Genomic DNA, 27454 nt, shown 5'->3' with positions numbered 1-27454 from the left:
TTAATGAAAATGGCAACAGTGGACTAGGTCTGCTCATTGTGTACCTGCATTGTACATTGTACTCGCCACTAAGGGTGCACATGACAGAGTAAAAAACAAATCCATCACCCCATTAGAGCCTTAACTAAGAAATTCATGGCAGGATCATCAGGCCTCTTTCTAATAAATGAATTTACAATATTAAAAATTACTTATGAAAAGACATTACCACGCTATAGGCTGTTTTGTTAAATAATGCTAAAGTATATGTATTTAAGTTGGACTTACATCATGAGATGACCCTAAAAAATGTATTCATTCAAAGTGTGTGCCACAATGCTGCTTCTGCAGTAATAGAGTCCCCTTACCGAATAATACTGTCAACACAGTTGATTTGCTGGTATGAAGGTATGTGCTGCCCCTTCCTTGACGGTTCACAGGGTGATGTTGCATGTCCCTCCACTAACACCTTTTCCCGAGGTTGCAAGAAGGAATTTGTAGTGGGTTTTGCTGTTTGTAAAAAAAAAAAAAAAAAAAAAAAAGTTAAAAAGCTAAATTAAAATGTTTTTAGGATTCATCACCCATAACATTGTTCAAGAACAGTAATTCTCTCTAGGTTTTGGCATATGACAAGCTCTTAATGCAGGACATAAACCTGGTAAACCTGCATCGCAGAATTTAAAAAAATGTCACCATGACCAGCTCCGAGTATCAAGGGCACTACTCTTTTATTACTAACAGCACTACATGAAAAAGTCTAAAAATGCACCTCTAAATATGTCTTCTGTTCGACATTCCATTCGAGAAAAAGCAAAGGGAATACAGTAACTTTTTTCAACCAAGAGCACAAATCGTATTCCACTCACCTTTCTGAACATCCTTGTCAAGTACCTCCCGTTTCTTAGGCACAGGTTTGTTTCTCGTGTCGATATAGACCTGCTGACCTCTATTCTTGATGCGGTTTATGTCTGTGCACACTTGTTTCAGAGTCATCTATGGCAAAACAAACATAATATTGTAAACATGAACCAGAACCAGCATCACAACCATCACTTTTACCTGTATCAGCTAATGGCCAGAAACTGCTTCTTGGCACAATTATCAAATCAAAGTAAAGCACAGAAAGATCTATCTTCCTACTGCTTTGTTAGTTCAGTTTATTTATTCTTCATTTCATACATTCACAGATATAACATTACCAGGTGCAATAGTTCTATGAAATCTGAACATCAATTTATGATTTAAGTGCATTATCACCATTTTTTAAATTGCCAAGATTTGAAAATGGCTGCAGTTATATCGTAATGCTACAATATGCGTGGAGGTATGTATTGTAAATAAAGGGTATTTTATACAACAGTGTTATCTTATAATACTACAGAATGTGCAGAGGTGTGTTATACTATAGCAGCGTAGAACTAGTATACATTGACTGTACTCAGTGTTTTTGTATCATTAATGGAGTGGGTGACTAAAGCAGAGATACGTTGTCACATAAGTCACTACATACACTTACCAAATACTCTATAAAGAACTTTAAAATGTATATTTGTAAGATGAATTTGCAGCACTTTTTGTGTCAGTATAAATTAATCTGTGCCTAACATTCTGTTAAATTCATCTAAAGCTTTAGTTCTGTATATATTTGGGAAGACAAGTAATTAGAGGAAACATGGATCATCAGGACAGGAAATAAAACAACTTTATATTAGTTCTAACTAACAATCTACTGATATAATACATTTGTTGTAGTCTGTACTTTTTTTTGGATCAATGTAGCACCACTCTTCTAATAAATCCCTTTATTAACAATATTAATAGCAAAGTGCTATTTGAATTTACCGGTTCTTTGTGTAACTCATCCACGCAGTTTCCATTGGAATCACTAGAAGAGGCAATGCTGATGTAATGTTCGTAGGATCCATTACTACCCAGACTCCCATAGCCACTGGAACCATTGTTATGTACAGGCTGCAACAAATAAAAACAAACCTAATATTTACATTACGCAACTTTTAACTGGCCTACCTTTTTATTTTGGGTGATGGTGACAGGATTCAAGAAACCTCCCTGAAGGGCCCTTAAGGTCTAAAATTGGCTAGCTTGCAAATATTTCTGTGACCAGTCAGTGTGTGTACAATTCATTTGTGTTCCCTTTTTTCAGGTATCTGTGCTGCATGTGCAGGCTTGACAAACCCCTCAAATTAATTTAACAACCAGAGAATGGTTTTCACTATTATGCTACCTATCCAGGCTATATAGTACCTATACCCTTGGTAAATGTATCTAGCAAAGTGTGAGCCAATTCACTTAAACAGTCATATGTCTACAAAACAGAAGCAGGTATAGGCTATTAAAAGTGTTAATATGTTTACCAGGTTAAAAGGTGACCTAAAGAAATTGACCCTTCCCCTCAATAAAAATTAGGTATATCTGATCAGTTAAATCTGCTAATTACATCCATGTGCATCATGACAAAATTTGAGCAGAAAAACCTGTTCCCTGCCAGCATGCTAAAGAGTGTGACCTTTGAGGAAGCAATGGTGTATATATACACAACATGACCCCTACAGAGTCAGGCCTATAGCTTTGCAATCAGTAAAGCTTATGCTCTCTGCTGATTAAACAACTCTGGTGTAACTCGGGAAGAGGTATGTCGACCTCAGCAGAGGGACCCCTGCTTTTGCAGAGTGCAAGTTCCCTTCTCTGCAACTGCCACCAGGGAACAGATTATTCTACTTGGGTCATGGCAGATTTGAAAAGAAAAAAAAACTGCAAGACTTTGAACAATCTTTTAGCACCTGAAATGTTTTTTAATGAATAGTTCTATTATAACCTAAACTAAAGGTCCAGGTGGGCTTTAAGATGCTATATGAAAGCAAATGTTGTTATTCTGATAAATGTTCTCCACACTCCTATTCCAAAAAATTGATCAAACTTCTGGCTGTGGGAAAGAACAACTTCATTCACTTTCACAAGAACACCTGGCAGCTACAGATTTCTAGAAAATACCTGTTTATATTATCTCTAAATTGGAATTGTAGTGCTCAGAAATTGGCATGGGTCCGGACACATGTCCTATTGTACCCAGAGGACAATATCATTTAGTCAATAAAGAGAGGGTAAACAAGAATATTTCTGAATCACATCACAAATCTGGACTGAAAACACAGATCCATGTGAGAGCTGAGTCATGGATGCTGTCTGCAGACTGGTCGATAAGGCTAAATGTTTGTACGGTGTCCGGCTTCCATGGCTGTACACCCAAGGCTGGTGATGTAACGCCCCATTCTCTCCCGCGGTGACAAATTATCCATTACAATGATAGAGAATAAGGGTAACAATGGAGGACCTTTCAGCTGCCGCCTAGGAAAATTACTGTGGCCTAAATAAAGTCAAAATACTTTTTTTTTTTTTTTTTTTTTTATATAATACATTCTGACACGTCATTAAAAAAAAATGAATGAGCTCGCTGCATGTATGTCCCTTACAGTTCTATAAATGTAATAAATGCAAAAGCAAATGAATGATGGTCTACATGGATGGGTCATTATGCCAATCTCCTACAAATATGTTACCCTCAAACCTCTCCACTTTTCTGATGTGGAGTTACATTGCAGGTTTAAATTTAACAATGCTATAATAATATTATATACATACCCACGCACATCTATTGTGCATCTATATATACATCTAACTGTATATATACAGTTCAAAGAAAAAAAACAATAATGTGGTGATTTGTCCAAAAAAATGTGATCTTTTCAGCAGATGAAAACGTTCATTAAAAAACAATATATATATATATATATATATATATATATATATATAGTTGTCTATGGTTCGTAAATTGAGTAGAAACTATCCAAAACAGAAAACAAATTGTCACGCTATGCAAAACAAATGTAGTTAATCGTTTCCAAACACTCTCATTACTCTCTTTGATAGTTCTGCTCATATAGTACCCTCCCCGCTGAGACAATGTTCTCTACCTGTAAAAGTACTTTGTAGATCTGTCCTTGCAGTTCCTTTATTTCTTTGTCAACATTCCTGATTTCTGTACTTCTGGCAGCAAACACATCTTCATTCAGAGGTCCCCTAAAATAAAAAAAATAAAAAAATTGATCTGCATATTACAGGCTTCAGTTTTATGTGTAATCTGACTCTAAAGGAGATTGCGTTCTTTCTGTAATCCTGAACATTTATTGCTGAAACCTCCTAGCACATATCTCTTTATTGAATTTCAATGTCCATTCCAACTGATTCTGCTTTCTTTCAAGTGATGTGCATAGCAATCGCTAGTCATTTCCAGACTGTGGAAATCTAGCATCTTCGCAAAGCTTTAGACCATGGGAAAAAAATGATAGATTTGCATCACTGAAGATGATAGTTCATAATCATCTCTGATTTAAATCCAGCCTCAGTTTAGATGTCTCAAGTCATCAATTATCCTTACCATATTGCTAAATGATTGTCTGCTAATGAGGACTACCGTAGTCCATGCAGCAGTGTGCCTACTGCTCCTCCTCCTTAGCTTTTGTCCTCTCCCCTGCTCTCTCCATAAACTCAGCAGTAGCTGGGAAGGGTAACTGTGCAGTGATTGCTTGTAAAATTGTCACCCAAAATGATCAGAGAGGTATAGATCCTAATACTGGGAATGGATATAAGGGCCATTTCAGACCTGCAGTGAGCCACATCATTCTACCACAGGCTAAACTGCAATCCCATCTCTCTCAATCAAGTGAAGGGGAGCAGTTGAAACCATTTTTTGCATGTGACAGACAGATAGCGGTGTGGTTTACAGAAGCAACAATTTGCTTTAGGGTGCACAGTTGCCATTGCTGCAGCCACAGCTACCATTGGTTACCTGTGCAGTAGGAACAAGGTTATCAGCTAACTAAACTTTGTTTGGTGATTCTAGTATCATCTGGCCCTTGTAAGTTGCAGCCAGACTGTCCATGCACCAACCCTTTTTTAAAGGATTTAGGCTCTTTTAATTTTGCAGGCTCAAAAATCATATGTAGGAGTTAGTACAGCTTGCAGGAAGCTATGTACACACCTTGCCACCCCCTCCACTAGCCATAATTTACCTGCGCTGCATAATTAAGAAGATTATGAAGTAATGATACTTTTCTAAAACAGCACCAACGCCAACTTACGTTCTAACTTTGTGCCGGCCAATAATAAAAGACACTTTTCTGCTCCAGGGGTTAACAAAGCTGGACCAGCTGGTATCCAAAGTGATGTAGTCCCCATTCTGGGTGCAGAACCTGATCGGGGAATGCTCGAATGGTGGCTGCCCAGCGTATTTGAGAACTAGTGAAAAACAAAACACAAAGCTTAATACATCACAGTATATTTGCAACTAGCTTTTCCTATTCTTTTCTTCATTCTTAAGATGAAATCTTTTCACACTTTGTCATAACCCAAAAGATCATCTTACTTTTTCTGTGCATAGCAAGCATTAAACGGCGATCCTCTGGGTGTAAATACTTTAAGACTGATGTTCCAACTAAATCCTGTGGCAGGTAACCCAACAATGGTACAGCGCTGAAACAGAAATATAAAAATTAGTACACAGGGACAACATTCAAAAACCTGCTTTTAGAACTTAAAATTTCTGAAACTGATAAACTAATTTTTCTGTGAGCTAATAATATTGAGCATACAAACCTACGATAGTGCAAAGAGTATAGGAAAAGGCCAACAAACCATGGCAGCCAATGGGCTAAACTGAGCAGAATAACCTGAACCCCAATTTTTGGTAACAGGTTAGTGCCCACAATAATTATTATTGGCTCTGATCTACTTTTAGTCAAATTTCTATGATGATTAAAAAGAACAGACAGGCCTTTCATCCCTAAAAGTGTAAAAGAAATATACAATTTCCAAGAGCTTCACATATGGCTGCATTATGTATTTTCATGTGTGTTATCGCCAAAAAAAAATCAGTCAGGTCCTGTTTGTTCAAGCAAATCCATATTGCAGTGAAGCTGTATTATGATTAGCTCCTATAGGTTCCACTGGTACTTCTATATTTCACAACCCTTGGCTCATTATAAGCCATAGGTTTTATATTCTCAGCAATAAATTAAAGAAATACCACTGAAGCATACAGATACTAGATAGTAGAATTTTACTAACTTTTCAAACTCTTAAAACCAAGTAAGCTGGGCACAGTTCCTGAACATTCCTGCCCACCTAGAACCTTTGTAACATTGGCAACCTAAATTTGCTGATTGCATATCTACAAAGCCCTACATTATTAGCATCAAGGGCGACATTTTATTAAAAACAGCCATCAAAAAAATTCAAAGGCACAACATAGATTTATACTTCTGTGCCTTGCCACCCAGTCCTTCAAACTTCAATCTCTCAAAAAACTGCAGCCTGCTTAAGAATCCTCACGTTTTACAGACGTGTTCCCCACCACATGCGTTGTTTTATTTTGCAATAACCACTATGTTGCTACAGAGTCCTGTAGTCAACTCCAAAGGAGCAAATGGGGCACCAGACACCTGACATACATTTTTGGGAGTCTGTCAAGAGCAAAGATCAGCGAAAAAGGCAGCAGAAATGTAGGTTCAATCCCCTCTGCTTTCTCAAGGTTTGCTTTTTGACATTTTTTAACAAGTTTTAATCATTTTGCAGCAGGTGTATAGCAGTATTTTCCTTTCTGGCTGGGTTTAGTATTCCTAGTATTAACTCAGTCTTGGGAAACAAAATAGAAATAAACACAACTTACCGATCATCTACCTCTAGAAAAACGCAGCCAGGGGTGTGTGTAGTTGTAAAGATCCGTTTTTCCAAAGGGATTCTGGGAGCTGAAACAAGCATCACAATGCAATAAATACAACAATTAAAAAAGAAGAAAGCAACACTTATAAAATACATTTTATGTTAGGGATGGCATAAAACAGACGGCATGAAAAAGACCAACCAACCCTTTAGTTCTGTCAAAAAAGTTAAAAATATATTAGTCAACCCTAAAGCCAGGACTGTATGGAGCTTGCAGGTTCTCCCCGTGTTTGCCTGGGTTTCCTCTGGGTACTCCGGTATCCTCCCACATTTCAAAAACATGCAGTTAGGTTAATTGCCTTCCCCCCCAAATTGACCTAACACTGTATTTAAGACATATGACTATGGTCATTAGATTGCGAGCCCCTTTGAGGGACAGTTAGTGACATGAATATGGACTTCGTACAGCACTGCGTAATAGTAATACTGTGTAGTAATAATAATATTAATAATAATAATTTTACCCTCATATCCTGAGTGAATCCTTTCTACCAGAGCAAGACAGCAATGCTCTGGTTCGACATCAGGAGACATGCGGAGTTTCACAGAATACGGTGTCATTCGGTAGGGATTGTACCGAAGTTCATGATCACGGTCCTTTCCACCCCTGAGAAGAAAAGAAACAGAATTTAACGGCGAGATAAAAATTACAAAAAAAAAAAAAACCCTAAGAACAATGACAACCAGTATTAACACTGAAACAAAAAGCAATTACACACTGTATTATTAGAAGAAAATTTTGGGAACTGATGTGTGGTTTACCACACATCCTAGTGGTTAGATGTCTTCATCAAAAGATTGTGGGATTTTATTTTACATGGTCTGATGTACAGATGCTCGATATTGCTTTAAAAAAAAATCCAATTGCCAAGTTTATTTTATATATTATTCATTCAATGAAATTATTACAGTATTTGTACAATCTGTCCTTGTGTTCTTTGCTGGATAAAACATGCTTGCCTATTGTGCCCAGCAAATAACGGCACGTCTTCAGGGTTTTATTTTTTGGTGTAGAAAGGACAAACATAACAGTTCTCGCATCCTCTCAACTGAAGGTCAAACCTTTCAATAAACCTTAGCTAGCAGAGCACTCCAGCAAAGTATGTGACCGATAATCTGTGCTGTGCAATTATGTAACAGAAATAAAATATTAGAGGTTGTCGTGTTATTCCACAATCAATTATTTCCTGGCTAGAACAAAAAATTTGAGAGGACATCACGACATTCAGATTATTTTAGTTATTTTATATGTTGCTTTTCACTCCAGTGTAGAACAAATACTTGCTCTATTTATAAACCAGCAAATACAAGCACCCAGAACACGTTGTTGCACCAACAAAAATGTAGGGACTAAAAAAAGTTTTCTAGTATCGAAGTAATTGTAATCTAACGATTAGCGACACACTGTTAGATATTTGTTTGTTAAGAAAAAATAAAAGTGCCCATTGACAACCAAAGAGAACAAACAATGAATTTAGTTTACAACAAATAGTAATCCTGGCAGATTTTTCGTGCGATGCTCCCTAGGTATCTAATATGTGTGCAGCCTTTCAATGGCTGGATGTTTAAACACATGCACGGGTATTTATTACCCCAAAGCAATGTAGAAAGCACACAACTGACATTGTGTGCTAGTTTTATAGTCTTCTGGGAATGCAAACTACAGTTCTCATGATATAGAAGTTTATCATAGGAGACATTGGACCTGATTTATTAAAGCTCTCCAAGGCTGGAGAAGATACAATTTCATCGGTGAAACTGGGCAATCCAGCAAACTGGGAATGGATTTCCTAAAAGTAATTTGCTATTTATGAGCAAATATTTTTAATCCTGGACCAGATACATTCCAAGTTTGCTGGATCACCCAGCTTCACTGATGAGTGTAACCTTTCATGCCTTGGAGAGCTTTAATAAAACAGGTCTAATGTATCAGTCCAGCAGCAAATCTTTACACCATACTTTGCATGTCTTAGGAACCTGACATTGCTTGTTGTACACAGCTTAACTCATTATTACAAGGAACCTAATAAAATACTATTCCAAAGGCTTGGGCTATGTACAGAGGTCAGATAATAGTTGCCCAAGAGCAATAGTCACGCTTGTCTTGGGTGAAAATATGACGATATGTACAGAGGTCCCCCAACGTCGTTCATAAATTCGACATGGCGGATTGTTGATTAATGGATTCAATGGAGGAGAGCTCATAAGATTGTGGTTTGCGTCATAGGACATCTGTCTGCAATCCGCTATGATGCATTGTTGAATGAACGATCAGAAATTATCTTTATTCACTCCTATGGAGGAGAGCACAGCAGGGTGCAGCTTGCGCCTCCTTCCCTCTATATAAAACACAGCTCTGTGTTTATCGGTCACTAAAAATAATCACAAAAGATTGTTTGCAGTGAGAATCCTGACAACCATCAGACATCTGTACAAGGTTTTAGATGGCAGCTGCGAGAGACTGCATGTCTTTGGTGAGCCCCAGGCAATCAACTAAAAAGTGACCATCCCCTGCTTTGGAGGAGACTACCTTCAGAACCTAACCAATTGATAGTGATGGGTAACAGAGGACAAGAATTTTGATATTTTAAGGGTTATCATTTTTTTGCCTATTGCCTAAGGCAACCATCATGCATCAATGACGTTCTCTAAAAGGCAACATTTACATTCCAATACCAGACCCTACGCTCATTCTTACCTGGATCAGCTGCTGCCTTTTCATATATTTGAGACAAAATAAAGTAAAGCAGCGATTGTCAGACTTTAAAAGACCCTGAATCACTTTCATTACAATCAACCACCAGGATTCTACCGACAGTGTTTTTCTATTTTGCCTAGGCAGCCTATTTAGAAAGCTGCGGCCTGTATCCAAGGAGACAGCCATCCGTCTATTTCTGTTTACAAAAGTCACACACAGCATGCGACCGCTTCGATGCCTTTGCAGGTCCTGTTTGCACACTGTCAACATGGTGACATTTTCGGGAACCAAAAAAGTAACAAACCCCTTCCAAAAATTAATTGCCAAATCATAAAAATGCGAATGAAGGACCATGTGACCAGGACAAGGCAACCAGCCGTCGTGCTATAATCCTCTGTACACGAGGAATAAGACTTACAAAGGCCGTTACATAACCAGACGCTGATAGGACTAATGACTAATGGATTCTGTTCATTGTCTGGTGTATGAGGCTGTTGTCATATCCAAGAATTTTCATCAGTTGACGGCTGCAGTCCCATGTAGAATGAATCTTACTATTGCACTAATAAAAAAAGTCTTCTGCAAAGCATTGCTAAGGAGACTCTGACGCTTTTTTTAAAAAGAAAATGGTGCTAACATAAAGCACAAGTGCCCTGAAGTAGTTTAAGTATCCAACATTTCGTTGTGCAAGGTGTTCCGTCAGGGCTAAACTGGTGCTAAAGCTTGCTTGCCCTCTTCTTGCCTGCTCTTAAAGCAGTCCATCATAAGTATGGTCCAACAGGATATGTCAGAGGCTTAGAGGATCTACCTGTTGGAGCTATGCCCGATCAGAAAGGCCTGGCATTTGTGCAAAGATGAAGATGCTAAAAGTTGCCGCAAGTAATTCCTTTCCGTCATCAAAAAACTTTTTTCTTTTGGCTTTTCACCATCTAATCTAATTCCAGTTCATGGTGTCCTGGAACCAACCCGGTGGTTGCAAAAATTAGACAGACCATGAACTGAAAGAAAATGCTGCTGGTGTTGTTTCCTTTCCTTTGGTAATAATGCTATCTGCATCACTCAGAAGGAACCCATTAAAAAAGTATGTATGGAAGTAAAGTGCTTAAAAATAAAATTGTTAATTATTTTATTTTAATATATGATGTAATTGTACAAGCAAATTACAGTATTAAACTAATGAACACTGCCATCTTCAGGCTAAAGTGGCATCTTTAAGATTGCAAGCTCTTTGGGACAGGGTCTTCTCCTCCTCCTGTGTCACTGTCTGTATTTGTCTGTCATTTCTAACCCCTCTTTAATGTACATTAAATAGCATAATATGTTGGCACTATATAAATCATGTTTATTATTATTATTATTAATTATAATTTCTACTGTAAGGTCCAGGGTGAAAATATAGTTGGCAAAAGAGCTTTTGGCCTACATGTGATTGCTGTGTCACATAACATGATTTGCACCCACTAAAAAGGAGATTAATAGCTGGTGGACGTCAGCATACAGTACTATCCTAGGGAGTGTCCGCTGGGGTTCTCTCTGGCTAGAGTTGGGCTTTAAAAGGTTGGATTGGACTATCCAGACACCAAACATTTTTATTTGCCTATTGTCTCTGGATATTGTGCAGCACATGTGTATTTTATGATTTGCAGTTAAGTTAGTGTTGTTTGCAACTATGGCCATTTGATTTGGCCCTGGGCAAGCACATTCATTTTAATATACTAATCAGAAATTTGGCCCTGGGCAAGCACATTAATTTTAATAAACTAACCAGAAGTTAACTATGCACGCTCTGAAATATAAAAATAGATAAGATCAACTTTATTATCCTGACACACAGATGTATTAAAAAATAATTCAGCCCAGACAAGCAATGTATTCACCATCACAGACTCTGATTCTGTAACTGAATTACATAACGCACCCTTCCAGTACTGGTAGATGCTCGTGGCTATTAACACAAGCCATCGTGACAAGCTGCAGAAGCTTTGGATTTATTGATTTCGCACTCCGATCCGCATGCATCGGCGTAAGCACCATTTAATTAATGTCATGCACGGATTAAGCCAAAAAAAAAAAAAATCTTATTGACATCTATACAACACGACTATGCTATTCAATACACTGCCTTCTCCATCCGCTGGGCTAATTAGCGAAGGGTAGTCAGTACTAGGAATGACCTCCAGTCCTCACATTATAGAAAAGATAAAAAAGGCTTTCTTTAAAATTGAATATGGCTTTATTAAAAATTGGATACTGCTCAGATGTCTGATGTTATATAATGCCAGGGCTGAGTCTTATGTTCAGAAACTGCCACTGGATACAAATGAATGAACACCTTGCTAGTTTCTTAGCTCTTTCAGAAATTATGGTATCAGGCTATAACCACCTCCATGAACACACCACAAGGTCTCCCCTTATTCTGCTACATATTCCAAAATGCGCCCCAATATACTCCTAGTCATGTAAATGCAGTAGGTGGGGGGAATTGTGGACTCCAGGCTGTTTAGAAAGGACGGTGGTGGCCTGATCCCCTCTTTAGACCTGTTCTCTGCATTGGGGAACTGTAAATGAAGGAAGAGTAAATGGATGTCTGTGTGGGCTGTTTAGAGCCCTGAGCTTCTGATGAAAAGTAAGGAACATTCCTTAGCTTTGTTACTGCAAAGTTAGAGGCAGGATTTATATAGCGCCAACATATTATACAGCACTGTACATTAAAAAGGGGTTGAAAATGACAGACAGACCCAGACAGTGACACAGGAGGATGAGAGCACCCTGCCTAGAAGAGCTTACAATCTAAGAGGTGGGGAAGCAGCATAACAAATGAATGCACTTACTGAAGTGATTCAGTGTATTTTTAGGTAGCTAATTTATATTTTTTTGTAGCTAATATATGTATCTGGATTTGTCTGATATTACCCTTTATCTAGTATACCAGCACTCAGACTGGGTGAGGCAGGAGCAGAACTTGCAACCAGAACTTGCAGGAAGAGAAAGCAGGTGGATCAACTCACCAGTATCCTGCTGCACCTTCACAATCCAATCATATGGTGCTCTCATTCATTAATCACTTGGACAGGGATGGCTAGAATTAGGAGGGTGGGTTATCCACCCACCAGCCAATCTGTGTGAATTTAGCCTAAGCATTACACACTATTGCTAAATTACACATTTAACACTACTAAATTCCCACAGATGAGCAATAAAGCCATGCCAAAATGCCTAACTACCAACATGCAGGAATTAGGTAATTTAAAGGCACAGTGAATGTACAAAAAGCTGCACTTACACCTTTAACATATTTACCACATGTTGCAAGCAAGTAATGCCACATTAGTATAAGATAAGTACACACAGAAACAATTTTTTTCCCTGTGAAACAAGAACCCTTGAGCATTAGCCCATCTCTTTGCACATTGTTAATGAACAGAATACAGCAGGCTATGGTGCGCAGCATTCTGGTTGTTATGGAGACTGTTATTATCAATGTATGGATCCCTTCGTGTAACAAGATGTTACTGCCATTTGTTAACCCAAGCACGGACATCACATGGAACAACTTTAAGATCCAGCCTGTCCTGTATTCCTAAAGCTTTTACATGACTCTAAAACATCCTAGATCATCTAACCCTTTCCTCTCCAGCCTTACTGTCTGTAGCCCACCCCTTTTATTCATCGAATTTTAGTTCTTTTGATCATAAGTTTGCATGCAACAAAGCTTCTTCTCCAGACTGCATGCACTGAACAAGGCATGTGTGCATGACTTCTTGCAAAAAAACAGCCCGCTGCTTGTATCAGAGCTGATACTGTGGCAGGGTGCTGTGACATTTCAGGAAGCTATGTGTAACACTCAGATGGTCCCCCCTACCAGCTTTGATCTGTCTGTACTGTATACATAAGTAATATCTCCAACATATAGTAATTGACATGTTAATTAATTAAACCGTTCCATTTTCCACAATTTCATTATCTTGTCATGATTTGTCCTTTTTCATGCCAGAATGCAATTGTGAAAGTTCTGCTATCATCCGGCTTTTTTACGACTGAAGTGGGCTCCTAGATTCCCTCATCTCTTGCAACCAATTATTATGTCTTGTTTTACCAAAGTTTCTCTTTTTCTTTCCTAACAAAGTTGGTTAAAGTGTATATAAACGCAAAATCAAATATTTAGCTTGTTTGACTTACTTTATACTATTTCTGAAGCACATAGTTAGTTTTGTGTGAATCTATTGCATACTTTGACACCCGAGGACCCTGCCAGTACCTTCACTTCCCTGTATCAGGTTTACAGCAGCAAATTAGCAGCAGTGTGGACGGCCTGCCCTTTGTGCTCCTTCAGTTAACTTTTGAGCTCCCTGCCGGAGGTTCTAGTATACTCAATGGGCAGCTAAAGGGATATGTTTGGCTTTCTATTTTGGCAAAGCTTCTAAAGAAACCAAATTACATTTTTTATACTGTCACAACAGTATAAAGGAATAAAAATTAAAAAAAATTCTATGGGCACATCCAAATAGAACTACTTATAGAAATACTAATTATACTGGGCTAAACATCTAGGCAAACAATCTGTTTATTACATAACAAACAACCACAGATACAATACAGAGAAGCAAGGTATTAAAAGAGTTACTTATGGCATAAATGAAAAAATCTTACCTAATTCTACAGAAAAACGACTTCACCTGAGTGTACTCATAAAGAGAAGCTGAAAAAACAAATACACAAGTTATTTCAACATATATGTCTTACTTGTAAAGTACCTCCTACTGTTTCAAGAGCTAAAAAATAAAATTCTGCTTCTATGAAAGACACAGAGTTACAGCCTGGAGCAAGGATATATTTCAAGGCGAGAGGGAGCTAGGCAGTTAGCAATCACATTTTAGACCAGTGTTTCTCAACCAGGATTCCGTGGAATCTTAGGGTTCCTCTGGGGGTCATTAGGGATTCTTTGACAAGTTAGCAATACCTTATATGTAAAGGTGACATTCATCCCATTGGCAAGCAATTGTTCTACAGATCATAACGTTAATATACTGTAAGCTACGAATTTAGTAATAATAGAAGGGGTTCCCTGAAGACCAGAAAGGTACTGTATTTCAAAGGATCCACCAATGTTTAAAAGGTTAGGAAGCAATGTTCTATACCAACAAGTATGGTCCCTCACTGGACCTTAGACTAAATGAGAAGATGAATCATTTTAATTTTTTAATGACATCCCATATGAGTTCTATCCACAAATTTTCCAGTTCCAGTGGCTTTAATTCCAACTTCCTTACCAGTTTCTGCTTTGATATTCCAAGGCAGAAGATGAGATTGGGTAGTGTGTTTGTAGAAGACGCTGACATCCTGAGGAGCCAGGAGCTCCACAAAGCGAGATGAGTCCAACAGCTTCTTTTTACAATTCAGGATGTAGGCAGCCTGTTCAGAGATGTACACCATCTTCCCAGAAGTCAGTGAGAACACAATTACAAATGTATCCTGTAAAGAAAAAAATATATGCTAATATTTAATCTAGGCTTTCATTAGAGCACCTCAGGCATAAGCAACAGAAATGGAGTCCCTTTACAGGGATAAAGGCATTCGACAATGAAAAAGCATGCAATGGCATAGCCCTTCTCCATCAAAAATGGGAGAAGGTTAAGACACTCTTAGGGTTCAGACATTATCTTAAAGAGTCTCTCATGGTTATATTCCAGATCCATGATTTTCAATAGCAGCAATGAATTCTCACCAGGGAAAGTTTGAGGGAATGATTCCAGTTTTTATAAATAGAGCCCTTAATCCTACCTGCAAATGGACAGAAGACTTCTGCTCTAGTTAGGCTCAATTAGTTGCCATTTATTGCACACCAAAACGCCCATAATAGCTACTAGTGGGGATCACAAGGGTGGAAATGACCTAAATCCAGCGTGGGCTGAAGAGAAGGCCCTCAGAACTTTACTAGCCAATGTTTCAAAGCCTCTGTGATGCAAAGAAATGGATGTGAAATTTAGTAACTGTACCTGTAAAAAAAAGTGGGCCAGCAGTTTTGAAAATGAACTCCTTATCAATACATGGGAAGCATAAGCACTTTAGTGTTTTCAACTAAAGCAAAGCAAATGGCTGTATTGTGTTTAGGATAGCATATCGGAACCAAGTTGGGTAGAAGAGAAGAATGTTTGGATTTCTTCTGAACTTCTAAGAAGCTGCTGGATAGCAGACATCTACCAAATCATGCCAAAAGCTGCTAGCCTCTGAGGAGGCTTTAGATATCTCCATGCCCAAAAAATGTCTGGTTCTTATTTCCCCTAAAGACATTATAAAACCCAAATTAGGATCTGCTTGGTCATTATGGACATCAAGATCTTTCCTTTTGACTAGGCATAGAATTTAATTATACATACTGTGTTTTTTGGTGGATGCTCCGACGTCATCATTTCCAGATCTTCAATTGTATGTACAGTGGTATCCAGTCGAGAGGTTCCGCTGTCGCTGAGGATCTGGAAGAATGCACTGTTTGCTGGGGAATAAGAAGAAAATACATTAAACATGAACAGAGAAAAACACAATAGAATTTGCCTGGATTTGTTTTAAAGTGCACTGCTAACAGCTAAAATTTCGCCCTAAATAAGCTATGCAGGTGTGGGTTATTATATGTAAGGTCTGGTAGTGTAAGTATTATTTTCTTTAACATATCCTTTACTTCATTCTACTGAAAACAAATTATTAAAACACAATTTAACAGACTTTGTTGCCATGTGGAGACGTGTGACTATGGCTGGGCAATCCTGATCAACGCCACTGTGCTGCTCTGACTTAGGATTGGGGACATCTGTATCTGCTCCTTTGTAAGTGTCCAATATGCCCTCTATAGCCAGTGCTAATGTTCATGGAGCAGATTTCAAATTCAACTAATCGAAAAATTCATTAGAAATTAAGCCACCGACAAATTAAAACTTAGTGGTTTCCATACATGGTACATCACATATCTTGACACAGTCTTGCAAAACGATTTAAAAACCCATGTTAAAACTTCAAGGCTGCGTACACATGTTTATTAGCAAGCATCGTGAAAGATACTTTCCAATGACAAAAGAATGAACGAGCGCTGTACATACAGTCCCGTTCTGCTCTACGGAGAAGGGAGGGGGGAGAATGATGGAGCTGCACCCTACTGCACTCTCTCCACTTCACTTGTATTTCGCTCGTTCATGAATCCGCCAGGACAGATCCATTAACGACGTTGGACGAGCACTGTACACGGAGATATTTATTATAATCGGACGAGAATCATCTGACATGTGTACCAGATGGTTCTTGCTTGTTTCTTCTGGAACTGTTATTTATTTCCAACTTCTAGCTGGAGTTTTTATTACTGCTGTCCTGGGATGACACAGAGCTGCTCCTAGGATACAGTGCAACAATGTGTAGAGCCGAAATATATCCCGGGACAATGTTAATGACTAAATGCTTGACTGGAGACATCACTCGATTAACCACGTTTAGTATGCATAATAAGTAGAACTTGATGTTCATTAAAAGTTACTGGAAGACATGTGTAAACTCAAAGATTACATTTAGAAAGTGGCAATTAGCAATTTACATGGCGACTGGTTACTTTGGAAATCAGCAATGATAGTTCTCATGATACTTCCCAGAAGGTTCCAAGACACTGTTCCAAATATATGGGATACCCCACAGGCTCAGGTAGTAGCCATAGAGTTTCAGCCATACAGTGTAAAATTTGGAAGCCGTCATCAAGGGGCCTGCAAATTAAAACCCCTACTCTAACATTAGGATGTTTGAAGTGCTGACCTCTGATTATTGGAAACAGTGTCAACCATAATATATTACCATTTCTATTACCATATATATATGATTTTAAAGTTGCTAAGCAACTGGCTGAACTAGATAACACATCATGTACTAAAAGCAGATTGGAACGTCTGCTTTCTATATCACCTCTCTTACTGATTGTAAACACAGGCACTAAGGCCATATGGTGCAACCGAATATTCCATTTTTTAATGTTTCATTACTTTTACCCTACAAACTACATATTTTTCATTGGCAATTCAAGTCTCTCATTCACAGCTTCACCTCTTTACCTTGCACTTGCCGAACACATTTCAAGGCGTAGTTGAGCGCATCCACTGTGCTGGGTTTGCTGTGGTTCATTTTTTCTAAAGGAAGGCGCCGTTTCATTTCCTGTACCATACTCATCAGCTCCTTGTGAGAACGAGTCCTGTTCATTTGTTCACTTTAGAAAAAAGAAAGAAAAATGTCAAAAGTGTTCCCGCTACACACTAAAAAATTTCAATTTCTTGCAAAACCATAGAAATTGCAGCAGCTAAGGCAGATTGGTAAATGTAAGCTTTCAATATTTTTTTAAGCTTAAAGCGGAACTAAAGTGAAAAATAAAGAAACTTCACTTGCGCAGATCCATCGATCCCCCTGGAGTCTTCCATATGGTTCCAAATCTTTCCATCGGTCTTGCACTGGCGGGGTCACTTCTTCCTCTGCCTACCTCACCTGTGCATGTGTCAGATCGGCATCTTTCTTTTTTTCAATGACAAAAAAGTCCCTTACGCGCATGACTGATTTTAGGCATGCACAGAAGGAGCAGCCCAAGCCTCCTGGTATTTGTGACGTACGTATCCCGGGAGGCTTTGCGCTCCCATTCCGTCTTTACCGCCATGTCCGTTAAGACAGAAGGTGAAAGAATTTTATGGGTATTGTTTTTCCTTTTTATATTTGGTAAAATTTTAAGGAAAAATAATTATTTATAACCATTTGACCCCTCTTTACTAGTTCACTGAGAAGCAATGGTTTCATTATTTACAGATATTGGTGCTAGTAAGCAGAAAGGAAATTATTCAGGATTTGCTTGCTTATTTAAAATTGGTATCCAAAAAAAAAATACCTACTATTTTTAGAAAAGGTCAACAATGGTCTTTGACTCCTATTCCAGATTTCTAATTACCAAGCAATATTAAACCGACCATGGGAGTGGTTGGGAACCATTCTGTGCATGTGTATGTGGTAGATAGTGTCAGGGTGGCCAACAGTGCTATGTAATGCACAAGAACACAGCATTCAAACCAACGCAAACATTACCTGTTATTGCTGCCAGTGGACTTGCTGGGTCTCCGGAAGGAACAGTTTGATCTCCTGGGTTCATTGCCATGGGAATCGGTTCCGCTAGACTCGTGCCCGTTACAGTCATTACCGCTGGATTCATTGCCATTCAAACCATTAGAGTGCATTTCCATGTCATCATGGTGCTCACAGTTGTGCTCCTCAGGCATTTTACAGTTAAATGTCTTTTCTGGAGGGGTTTCTTTCTCCGTTCTAGATGCTGCTGACCAGTCTTTTTTATTTTGGACCAAGCTCTCATTCTGGGGCTCTGTGCTCATGATAGCGGTGATGAGTTACAACTTAGAAGTCTGGCTTGACATGGTCTACAGTGCTGAAGGGGTCGGATATTTGTGTTGGTGATCCCGAAGACGATTCACGTTTGTATATGGGCTTCTTTTTGTTCACAGATCCCAGATGACGAAGAACTATTCCAAGGAGAGACCCACGTTAGTGGCATTTGTGCGCACTGGCAGCATACCAACACTTTGATAAATGTTCATAGAAGAAAAATTACTACCTAAAAATAAAAAAAACAAAACCAGATGATAAGGTATAAAAGTTTATAAACATGATGAAGTCAACTTCCTGCCGTAAATGTCACAGCATGAGAATAAAAAAAGTGCATAGGTTAACATACCACCTAGAGGTAAATTTTTGGCTTCAGTTACAGAGCTTTGACACATAACATATCAGTCTGCCTATCCAATGGGGTGACACAAACCCTTATATGTGGTGAATGGCTGCACTTTTTTTTTTTCTCCCATCTCCGCCTTTTTTTTTTTTTACTTGGTGATCATGCAATCACACTTCTGTACCTTTTTGTCTACATTCTCCATAATATTTATGGCGTGAGCATAATAAATGGAACGTGATTGGACCGTGGAAATGCAGGGACCTCAATGATACAGACAGCCATTATCCATGGTACTGTTGGTGCAGGCTGCTGTGGTTCAGCCAGTTGACTAGCCTGTGGCACCATGCACACATGGGGAGTGGGTTGAATGACACTGGGCATCATTTAAAAAGAAAAAGGATTGGGGATATCGGCCCTTTTATTAATCCCTGTAGAGAACCTGTTGCCTACCCTCTACAAAGCGAAGAAGTATTTGATTTCAGTTCTTGCTTAGGTGCCTCTTCAGGTAGCAGGTCACCACCAGTTGGTGGTCAGGGGGTAGCAGAACCCATATACGTTTCTTATGACAAAACAGAACTGTTGAAATATCACACCTTCTCTTTATTATCCTTTTCCTTCATATAATTTTTATTCGATTTGAATTCAGAAAGGCTTTGAAATTTCCTTTTCTCTTATGAAGAAATGTGCTTCCATTCTGCACCTCTATTCTGGGATATTTAAGGGCTGCCCACACTCCTCATTACAAGATTCCTCATGCACCAAGGAAACAAGGGGTCTTGTTTGACCAGGTCAATTGGATAATGGAAAACACTGGTCAGAGAAGAAAAACACCGGAGCTACAGGACTTTGCAATCCCATTTTGAGTTCAACTCCTTGAAAAAAGGAAAAGGCGGAAGTGTTTCTTACTCTAGCCATTTTTTACCCCAACACATAATGTCACAAATGTGAGGAAATAAACACCAGTTTACAAAACATTTCCACTAATAAGCAGGAATTTCCTCGTCAACAGCTCTGTGGAGTTCCTAGTTGATTCACAATCTCCATCTCGGCGTGAACTAAGTAACCCGTCTGTACAGAAGGCACCTGTGGCAGCTTAGAGTCATTCATAGCCGAGGTCCTAGCTTCACCTCCCTACCTCCCCCCAAGCTGCTATTATGTAAGAATATTTCCTACATCCAACCTGTGCAGGAAATGATTACTGACACCAAACTCCAGAGGATCACGATTAGCAGACACAGATGTAGCTTTACGCTGCCCCGAGATTTGCTTGTCATTATAAACTGCTTAAATAGCATTACCACCCTTCTGCTGTATAATGAAAACGAGACGATGAATGAGGCATATCCGGCAACTGTGTGCCCGCGTGCAGGGACAGCTTCGAGATATCGGATGACACCTGTGCAACTACGCCATCTGGGAAACATCAAGCACCTAATGCTTTATGGACAGCCTGATGCACAGCACAGCTTATTTATTAATGAATAATTGTTATTAAAAAAAAAAAACACACACACTAAGCAATATAAAAAAATATTACTTTAACCATTTAGATGACTCTGTAACCAAAGGGCTATGGACATTTGAGTGCTTACATAGTCAACTTTTAAACAATCGCCCTGCAAGCTATGAAGCTGAAGGCACTGTGGAAGAACTCATCCCCAAAGGTTAAGTAGATGCATTAGGTTGTCGCAGCAGCTCAGCTCACCTTGTTCTTCTCTACTGAATTCCTTGCTGTGTTTAGAGGTCTAGAAAATTGACAAGTCAATGCAAAATAGCAGGAACAGGGCAAGCCCAGTTGCTTCTGGGAAGGGAGTACAGGGGAAGATGTGCTGCTAATCACTGGTGGTGGCCGTGTGAGCATTTGAGTTACATAGTAAGGTTAAAAAAAAGACATAAGTCCATCAGGTTAAACCCCTATGGAAATAAATATGTCCCAGATATAAAACCCTATGAACATAGTTGATCCAGAGGAAGGCGAAAAAAAACCCTAGATAAATTACTCCATCCTCAAACTTTACAGCACAAGCATTGAATTATTCCACCTAAAGCTACAGTAAAGACTGGTTTTAAAGCTCATGTTTTTTTCTCATCAATGATATTTAAGTGCTTGAATGTCAATAGACTGGGTATGCATTCAATATCATTCAGGGCAATGAATCCATTGTGGCAGTACTGGTGCTTAGTCTAAATGGTCACAGGAAGGGAGTTCAATTGCTCCTCAAGGAAGCATTGGCCATGGAAGGAGCAATGGAGGAATCCAGGGAAGGTGAGAACATGCTGATAAAGAAGGAAATGAATAAAGCAAACTTTTTTTGCTCAGTTTTGCTTTAATTCATTACTTCTCTTTGATGCTACAATACTGTTTACACAATGCCAAGGTATACAAAAACTTATTTTGTTAAAAAAAAAAAACAAGCTTTCTCCCAGAAGGCGAACTGTCATCTCTAATGGCGGTTCAGTGACGTCAAAGTCTACCGAAGGACAAATAAAAACTAACAAAGCTTAATGCATATAATTTTGCCATTATTAAATCCCTAAAAAGGCATCAAGCTACATCCGTTTTTTTCAATGATCCTTTATTTAGTAATCAGAAAGCATTAATTTGCAGCAATTTTCAACACTGCATGTAGGCTGAACGTTACAGCTGTATTTTCCCCTTTCTATATGTGTGCCTTGAAAGTGACGCAAAGGGCAGCAAATCGAAACGTGTGGGAGAATAAAAGCGAAGGGAACAGTGATTAATTATCATGTTTGTAGGTAAATAATGATCATTTTTGCGGAAATAAAAACACTGAAATGCCGCAGCAAGGCATTTCTAGAGCAATGAGATATTATTGAGGGGTGGGTAAAACAAAAGTGAAAAAGGAAGCCAATTACATTACATCATGAACAGTTCCTAAACAATGTCTAGAGTTGTTATTTTTATCTAGTACTGTACTCCAGCCAAGTACACTTTCACGTGCATGTTTAGCGCATATAATAAATTCCTATTTGTTCCTGGCTGGCACACCCTCTGGCTGAACATACTGTACATCGAGCATGAGCCAAACCGATGTCATGCACCGACATAACAAACCGCACATACTGCAGTCCATGTGACTGAGCAGACAGGGAAGTGACGGGCAAGTTCATGGAGTACTTGGAACAAATCAATAAACATTTGCAGGTCACATTTCATAACAAAATAGTAATAAAAACATACAACGCCAACACAGCCCCCCCCAACTCCAAAAACAAAATGCACACATTGTGCAAGGGAATATATTGCTCATTACAGGCTTTGCTACTTTCAGTCACTGGTCCAAGTATGCGGACCAGGAAAGTCCACATACATAGACGTTGGACAGCACAACTCAGAATGCAAATTTGGATAATACACTGTGGCTTCTGCTCGTTGGTCTTTGGTGACAAACCTGGGGGATCCTGGGAAAACTAAGGAACCTAAATCTCACGATAAGATGCTTTAAGACTGTGTAGGAAGGTCTTCTCGTCAAATAGATTTTCAACTTTCTCAAGGACTCGCCAAATTGCCCAGTGATGTCAACCTTATTGTCCTACGGTGTTATCCCCAGCCCTCCTTAGCCAGGCCAAAAACCCGGCACTTATCAGTAACCCCCCCGGCTGTTTTTGGGTGGTTTCCTAAAAAAGTTGGGTCACAATACAGGAGCTGCCATCTGCCTACAACTTCTTCAGGGGGACTGATGTACACCTTCACCCAAGACTAGCACAACCGCTTTTGGATGACAATTATCTGGGATTTCCAACTACTTAGATATGTAATAAGAATGACGGACAAGGAGAACAAATTCATCTGAGATTCAGCTACTGGTTTTCCATGGGGTTTTATATCTGGAACATGTTTATTTCCCTAGTGGTTGAACTTGATGGAGATATGCCTTTTCTCAACCTGACTTTCTATATAACTATGTGCTCATCCAAATCTGAAGCATTTATTTAGGGTTTGAATTGGGCTTTCAAAGGTGAGAACACTCAGAGTATCTGCAACATGATTTGGTACCACAATCAGGACCTTTGTCAATTTTAATGTTTCTGTCTTTTTATCCGAGATTTCTTACAAACCCTGACAAGTGGACGTTTTCCTCAGATTCTCTGTACTAATTTTCCTAACGGAGTGCAGAAATTATACATCTACAAGAGTGTTCCTCCCAGCCCCTTTTAGTCGGGTGCAGCACCCGGCACTTTTGGATGACCACCTGGATATTTTTGGGTGGTTCCTGAAGAGTTGAGTCACAATACGGGGGCTGCCACAAGCCTACAATTTTCTTCCCACCCGGTTTGAAAAAACTTCTGGCATGAACACTGTTACAAGATACCAAATGTAAAATAGAGATCATCATCTTCATTGATAGTCACAGCCAACGTTTAAAGCCAGCATTGAAAGCAAAGCAGAATATGGCTTCTCATTGAAAAGGCAAAAAGCCAACAGTTTTACTGGCCATGTAGCACTACATATTACAGTCAATGCATGATTTTTTAAACACTACAGATATGTATGGACTATGCTTTTTCCCCATCAAATGACAAATGCTTCCCTCCAAGTCAATACTATGACATAAATATTGACTTATTAATCTGTCTTCTACAACGAGAAGATTATATACAAAGAACAGCTGTAGTTTTTTTAATGCATAGTTGGCCAGTTTTAGTTGACATGAAATGGCTGGTATGTTTGTAGGGCAGCCTAATGGTCTAAAGCAGCTTTTCTACTTTTTTTTTATCTCTGAGGAACCCTTAAAATATTATTCTGTTGTTGGGGAACCCTTACTATAGTTAATGAATGGGAAATGGAATTTGCATTGATTGCCCCCCATCCACACATGGTGGTCAGAATGCCACCTTTACAGACAGATAAAAACGTACTTGGTTGCATGCAGTTGGTTCAGCCAAGTGGTGTTGGCCCTGGAACTATGCAAGCACCATCGTACAGCAGGTCAATCAGCCACAGCTCAAGGACCCCCTGGCAACATCTGGAGGAACTCAAGGGTTTTACAGAGCCCTGATGAACAATGGCTGGCCTAAAAGATACACAGCCCAAAAACCATCTAGATGAGGGAAAGTCTGTGAAAATGTCCTTCGTGTCAGTAATAAAGCAAAACTGGATATATGGCAGCTAAGCAGACATCATTTTCAGAGTCATGAAGAAAAATCATCAGAGAGGAACCCTAAGAATAGAAGGGGGTGCAAGGATTAGGGAGGTAGTACAACGGCTTTAAGCAAAAAATTTATATATCTGCCTTTATAATAAACCATACAAAGGAACAGGCTTAAACAATTAATTAAATATAGTGAAGGAACAGTTAAGACTGTCCTCCAGATCACACTGGGCTCAGAAAGTACATGCTCTAAATACCTATAACCATATTACCAATTGCCTGGCATGGTTTCAAAACCAAACTGTACATGTGCTGATAAAGAACACAACATTCCAGTACACAGCGATGCTCAAAAGTTTGTAAAAGTACATAGGACACACTACCTTCCCACGTGCTCCGCTGTTATCTTACAGCAATATTGTCAGTGGCACAACACAGCAGAACAAAGTGTTCAATGCTGCAGGTGGAGACAGAATAGCATTACGCAACCCATGAGCAGGAACACAAAGTTGACAGCGGCTGCCAAATTTATGACAAAGATTCACGCCTGTTAGGTTTGGTGGTATGAAAAAAAGAATTCTGAAGATACACTGCAACATCTGACAGGGAGAGAGTACGTTTTTCTTTTCCTAACAAGTGCTGCTGATTCCCTCAACCCCTAAGGCACAACTCCAGAAAAACTCCTATTTTAGTTTTCATTAGGATGAATCCGTGTAGGGGAAACCTGGATTAATTCAGACCAGGGTAAAACTGGGAACCAGGATAAGTGCACTTTGTTCTAAAGAGGACTTCCCAGTATCCCTTAGAGCAGTGACCTTTATAACATGGGGGAACCCTTGAAATAACTTTCAAGTGTTCAGTGAACCCCGGCTATATTTACTATATCCACAGCTCAGAGTATTTTGGCTAAGTGGTCATGGAGAACAATGCCTCTTATGTTGCTGGCCAGTGGGAAGAATGTCACCCTTACAGATATCCAAAAAGATCATTGATGGAAGCGGCAACTGGCCTGAGACTCCCAAACTGTCCATTGCTCAAGGAACCCCCTAGTAAGCCTAGTTCTCTGGGGCAACTCCAAATTTTTGTCTTTTCCCTAACTTCCCATCCCAGAAAAGTGACTCTACCCAATGAGGACACAGTATTTAATACCTAAAAAACTATTTTATTGCCTTGCCAGGGAATTTGCAAGTTTTATCTATAGATACAATTTTATTTTGGGAATGGAGTAGGAAATGCTTAAAACCCGTCCAGTTTTATTTTTGTCTTTTGTATCCCATTTGGGGGATTTGATATTTTGTCCTGAAGTCTGTCCAAAGTGAGAAAAGCTTCTCCTCAACATTCGCCTGGTGACATTCCATAAATATTGGTTGGTAAAACCTGATAAAAACCCTTCACCATTCTGTCCGTCGTATGGGTCAAGAAAAACAAAAATGCATCAATCGTGATTAAAAGTTGATTCACATATTTCCAAACGGAATCCAATGAAAAAAAAATGTAAACCTGGAGTGAAAGTTGTGCAAATCTTGAGTGAAAACTTTTCATAAACTGATGCCTACGCTTTAGTAAAGAAAACGATAATGTTGGTATTTTGAGAAAAAACACCCAACATTTGACAACCAAAAGAAATAAATGGGTTGACAAGCTCATGTTGACTAAAACAAACTTTTTAGCTAGTGATGCCACAATTAAACAATTGTACAGTTTAGGTTTTCCCTTTAAACTTAATTTTAGATCTTGTAAAACTAAGATTAAGAAGATAAACCTTTCAGCAAACCATCTGGAATCTGCATTCTGTACCGAACCACCTCTAAACCCCCCAATAATGACACCATTGGTGGAAACCAGGCTACATTTGGGAAGTTCAAGAAAAACTTGACTAATGGCAATGTATGGCAAATATTCCTTAGAAAGGTTCCTTTTATACAAAACAGAAATTTCATAAATCACACACACACACCTTATATCGAGCATAGACCTTGACCAGGAGCATCCATAAACCTTGTCTATTACAAAGAAGCCTCAACTCAAAACAGGACGATGCACCTAGGAGTTAAGAGGTCAGTGGGCAAATCTGAACACCTATTCTATCTACAATTGAAATTCTATTTGTAAGTGGACTTTAGATTATAAAAGTTCCACCCCACTATGTGAATGTCCTTTAAGGTACAGAGAGACGGAACTTTCTCTGGTTGCCTGGAACACAAATTAAGGTAAATGACACAAGCGGTAGACATAAAACTCATCAGAACAATAAATTGCTCTAGCACTTCACATATTCATAAGAGGCATTGTATGAAGAGGAAACCCCAAGCTATAATTAGCTTTTTGCACATCAGCAAAAATGCATAAAAAGATACAAAGACAAGACACTTAAAAATAAAACCTACACAGATACATATATATACAAAGAAAAACCCTACCAGGGTGATAAATGCTCCAGCTATCTTGTCTCAGAATGAAATAATAACATAATCTTCTATCCAACACTTAATGAGGAAACAATGAAGGTGGATCCAAGGAGTAGACGCCCAGAACATCCAGGCGTGGTTGGTACAGGAAGCTCACAGATTTCCACTCATGGTTGTAATGGGACAAACTGCTTAACAAACTAAATAAGCACACCAAAAAAAAAAAAAAAAAGAATTACAAGTAAATGTTAAAAAAAAGGACCTGTGCACCCTGTATGAGAAGGCTGCTATAGAAGAATACATTCCCTGACTGTCATTGCTCCGAGTCCCTTAACAATACGAGTTCACGGCTAACAAACACTTTTTTTCAGCCTAATTATGTAATTGGAAAAGAATGATCTGGCATCTTGCAATGCATCCTGGCCAGCAGAATCCTTCGTTAAGGTTTGAGTTTAGAAAAAGATGGTGGCACCCAGCGCTTGCTCAGCGCCAGGACGAAGAGGAATTCTAGGACGACGCAGGACCTGATCGAGAGAAGGACCAGCAGCATCGAGGGATCTGCAGAATTAAAGGTAAGTGTTTAGTTTCGCTTGGTTTTCAGTTTAGTTCCGCTTTAAAACACGCGTGGTAATTAGCGCTTGCTGGAATTAATGCGGGTAGTAGTAAGGCAACCCATTTATTCCAAAACATGGAAACAATCCAATCCTTTTGC

At 39.0% G+C, this 27454-nt stretch overlaps 1 protein-coding gene across 7 annotated transcripts in view; it reads right to left on the bottom strand.

The window, feature by feature from the left end:
• The window catches only part of PER3 (period circadian regulator 3), a 34036-nt gene extending 14908 nt beyond the window's left edge, over positions 1-19128 (bottom strand). For 4 of the 7 annotated variants that reach the window (XM_072427221.1, XM_072427226.1, XM_072427222.1 and 1 more), the window contains exons 1-13: positions 18566-19128; positions 17557-17708; positions 15853-15968; positions 14746-14947; positions 14126-14174; positions 7242-7384; positions 6725-6803; positions 5423-5529; positions 5139-5295; positions 3972-4077; positions 1822-1950; positions 846-972; positions 348-489 (exon numbers count right to left, since the gene is read on the bottom strand). In XM_072427221.1, coding sequence (XP_072283322.1) covers positions 348-489; positions 846-972; positions 1822-1950; positions 3972-4077; positions 5139-5295; positions 5423-5529; positions 6725-6803; positions 7242-7384; positions 14126-14174; positions 14746-14947; positions 15853-15968; positions 17557-17708; positions 18566-18864 — 1808 coding nt within the window. In that variant the 5' untranslated portion in view covers positions 18865-19128. The remainder of the gene's footprint in view (positions 1-347; positions 490-845; positions 973-1821; positions 1951-3971; positions 4078-5138; positions 5296-5422; positions 5530-6724; positions 6804-7241; positions 7385-14125; positions 14175-14745; positions 14948-15852; positions 15969-17556; positions 17709-18565) is intronic. The other 3 variants (XM_072427227.1, XM_072427223.1, XM_072427224.1) reach the window with 3 other exon arrangements.
• Positions 19129-27454: the final 8326 nt, after the last annotated feature.

The sequence above is a fragment of the Pyxicephalus adspersus genome, chromosome 11 (assembly GCF_032062135.1).
Source record: "Pyxicephalus adspersus chromosome 11, UCB_Pads_2.0, whole genome shotgun sequence".
NCBI classification, from domain to species: domain Eukaryota; kingdom Metazoa; phylum Chordata; class Amphibia; order Anura; family Pyxicephalidae; genus Pyxicephalus; species Pyxicephalus adspersus.
This window is presented reverse-complemented; position numbering and strand designations above follow the sequence as displayed.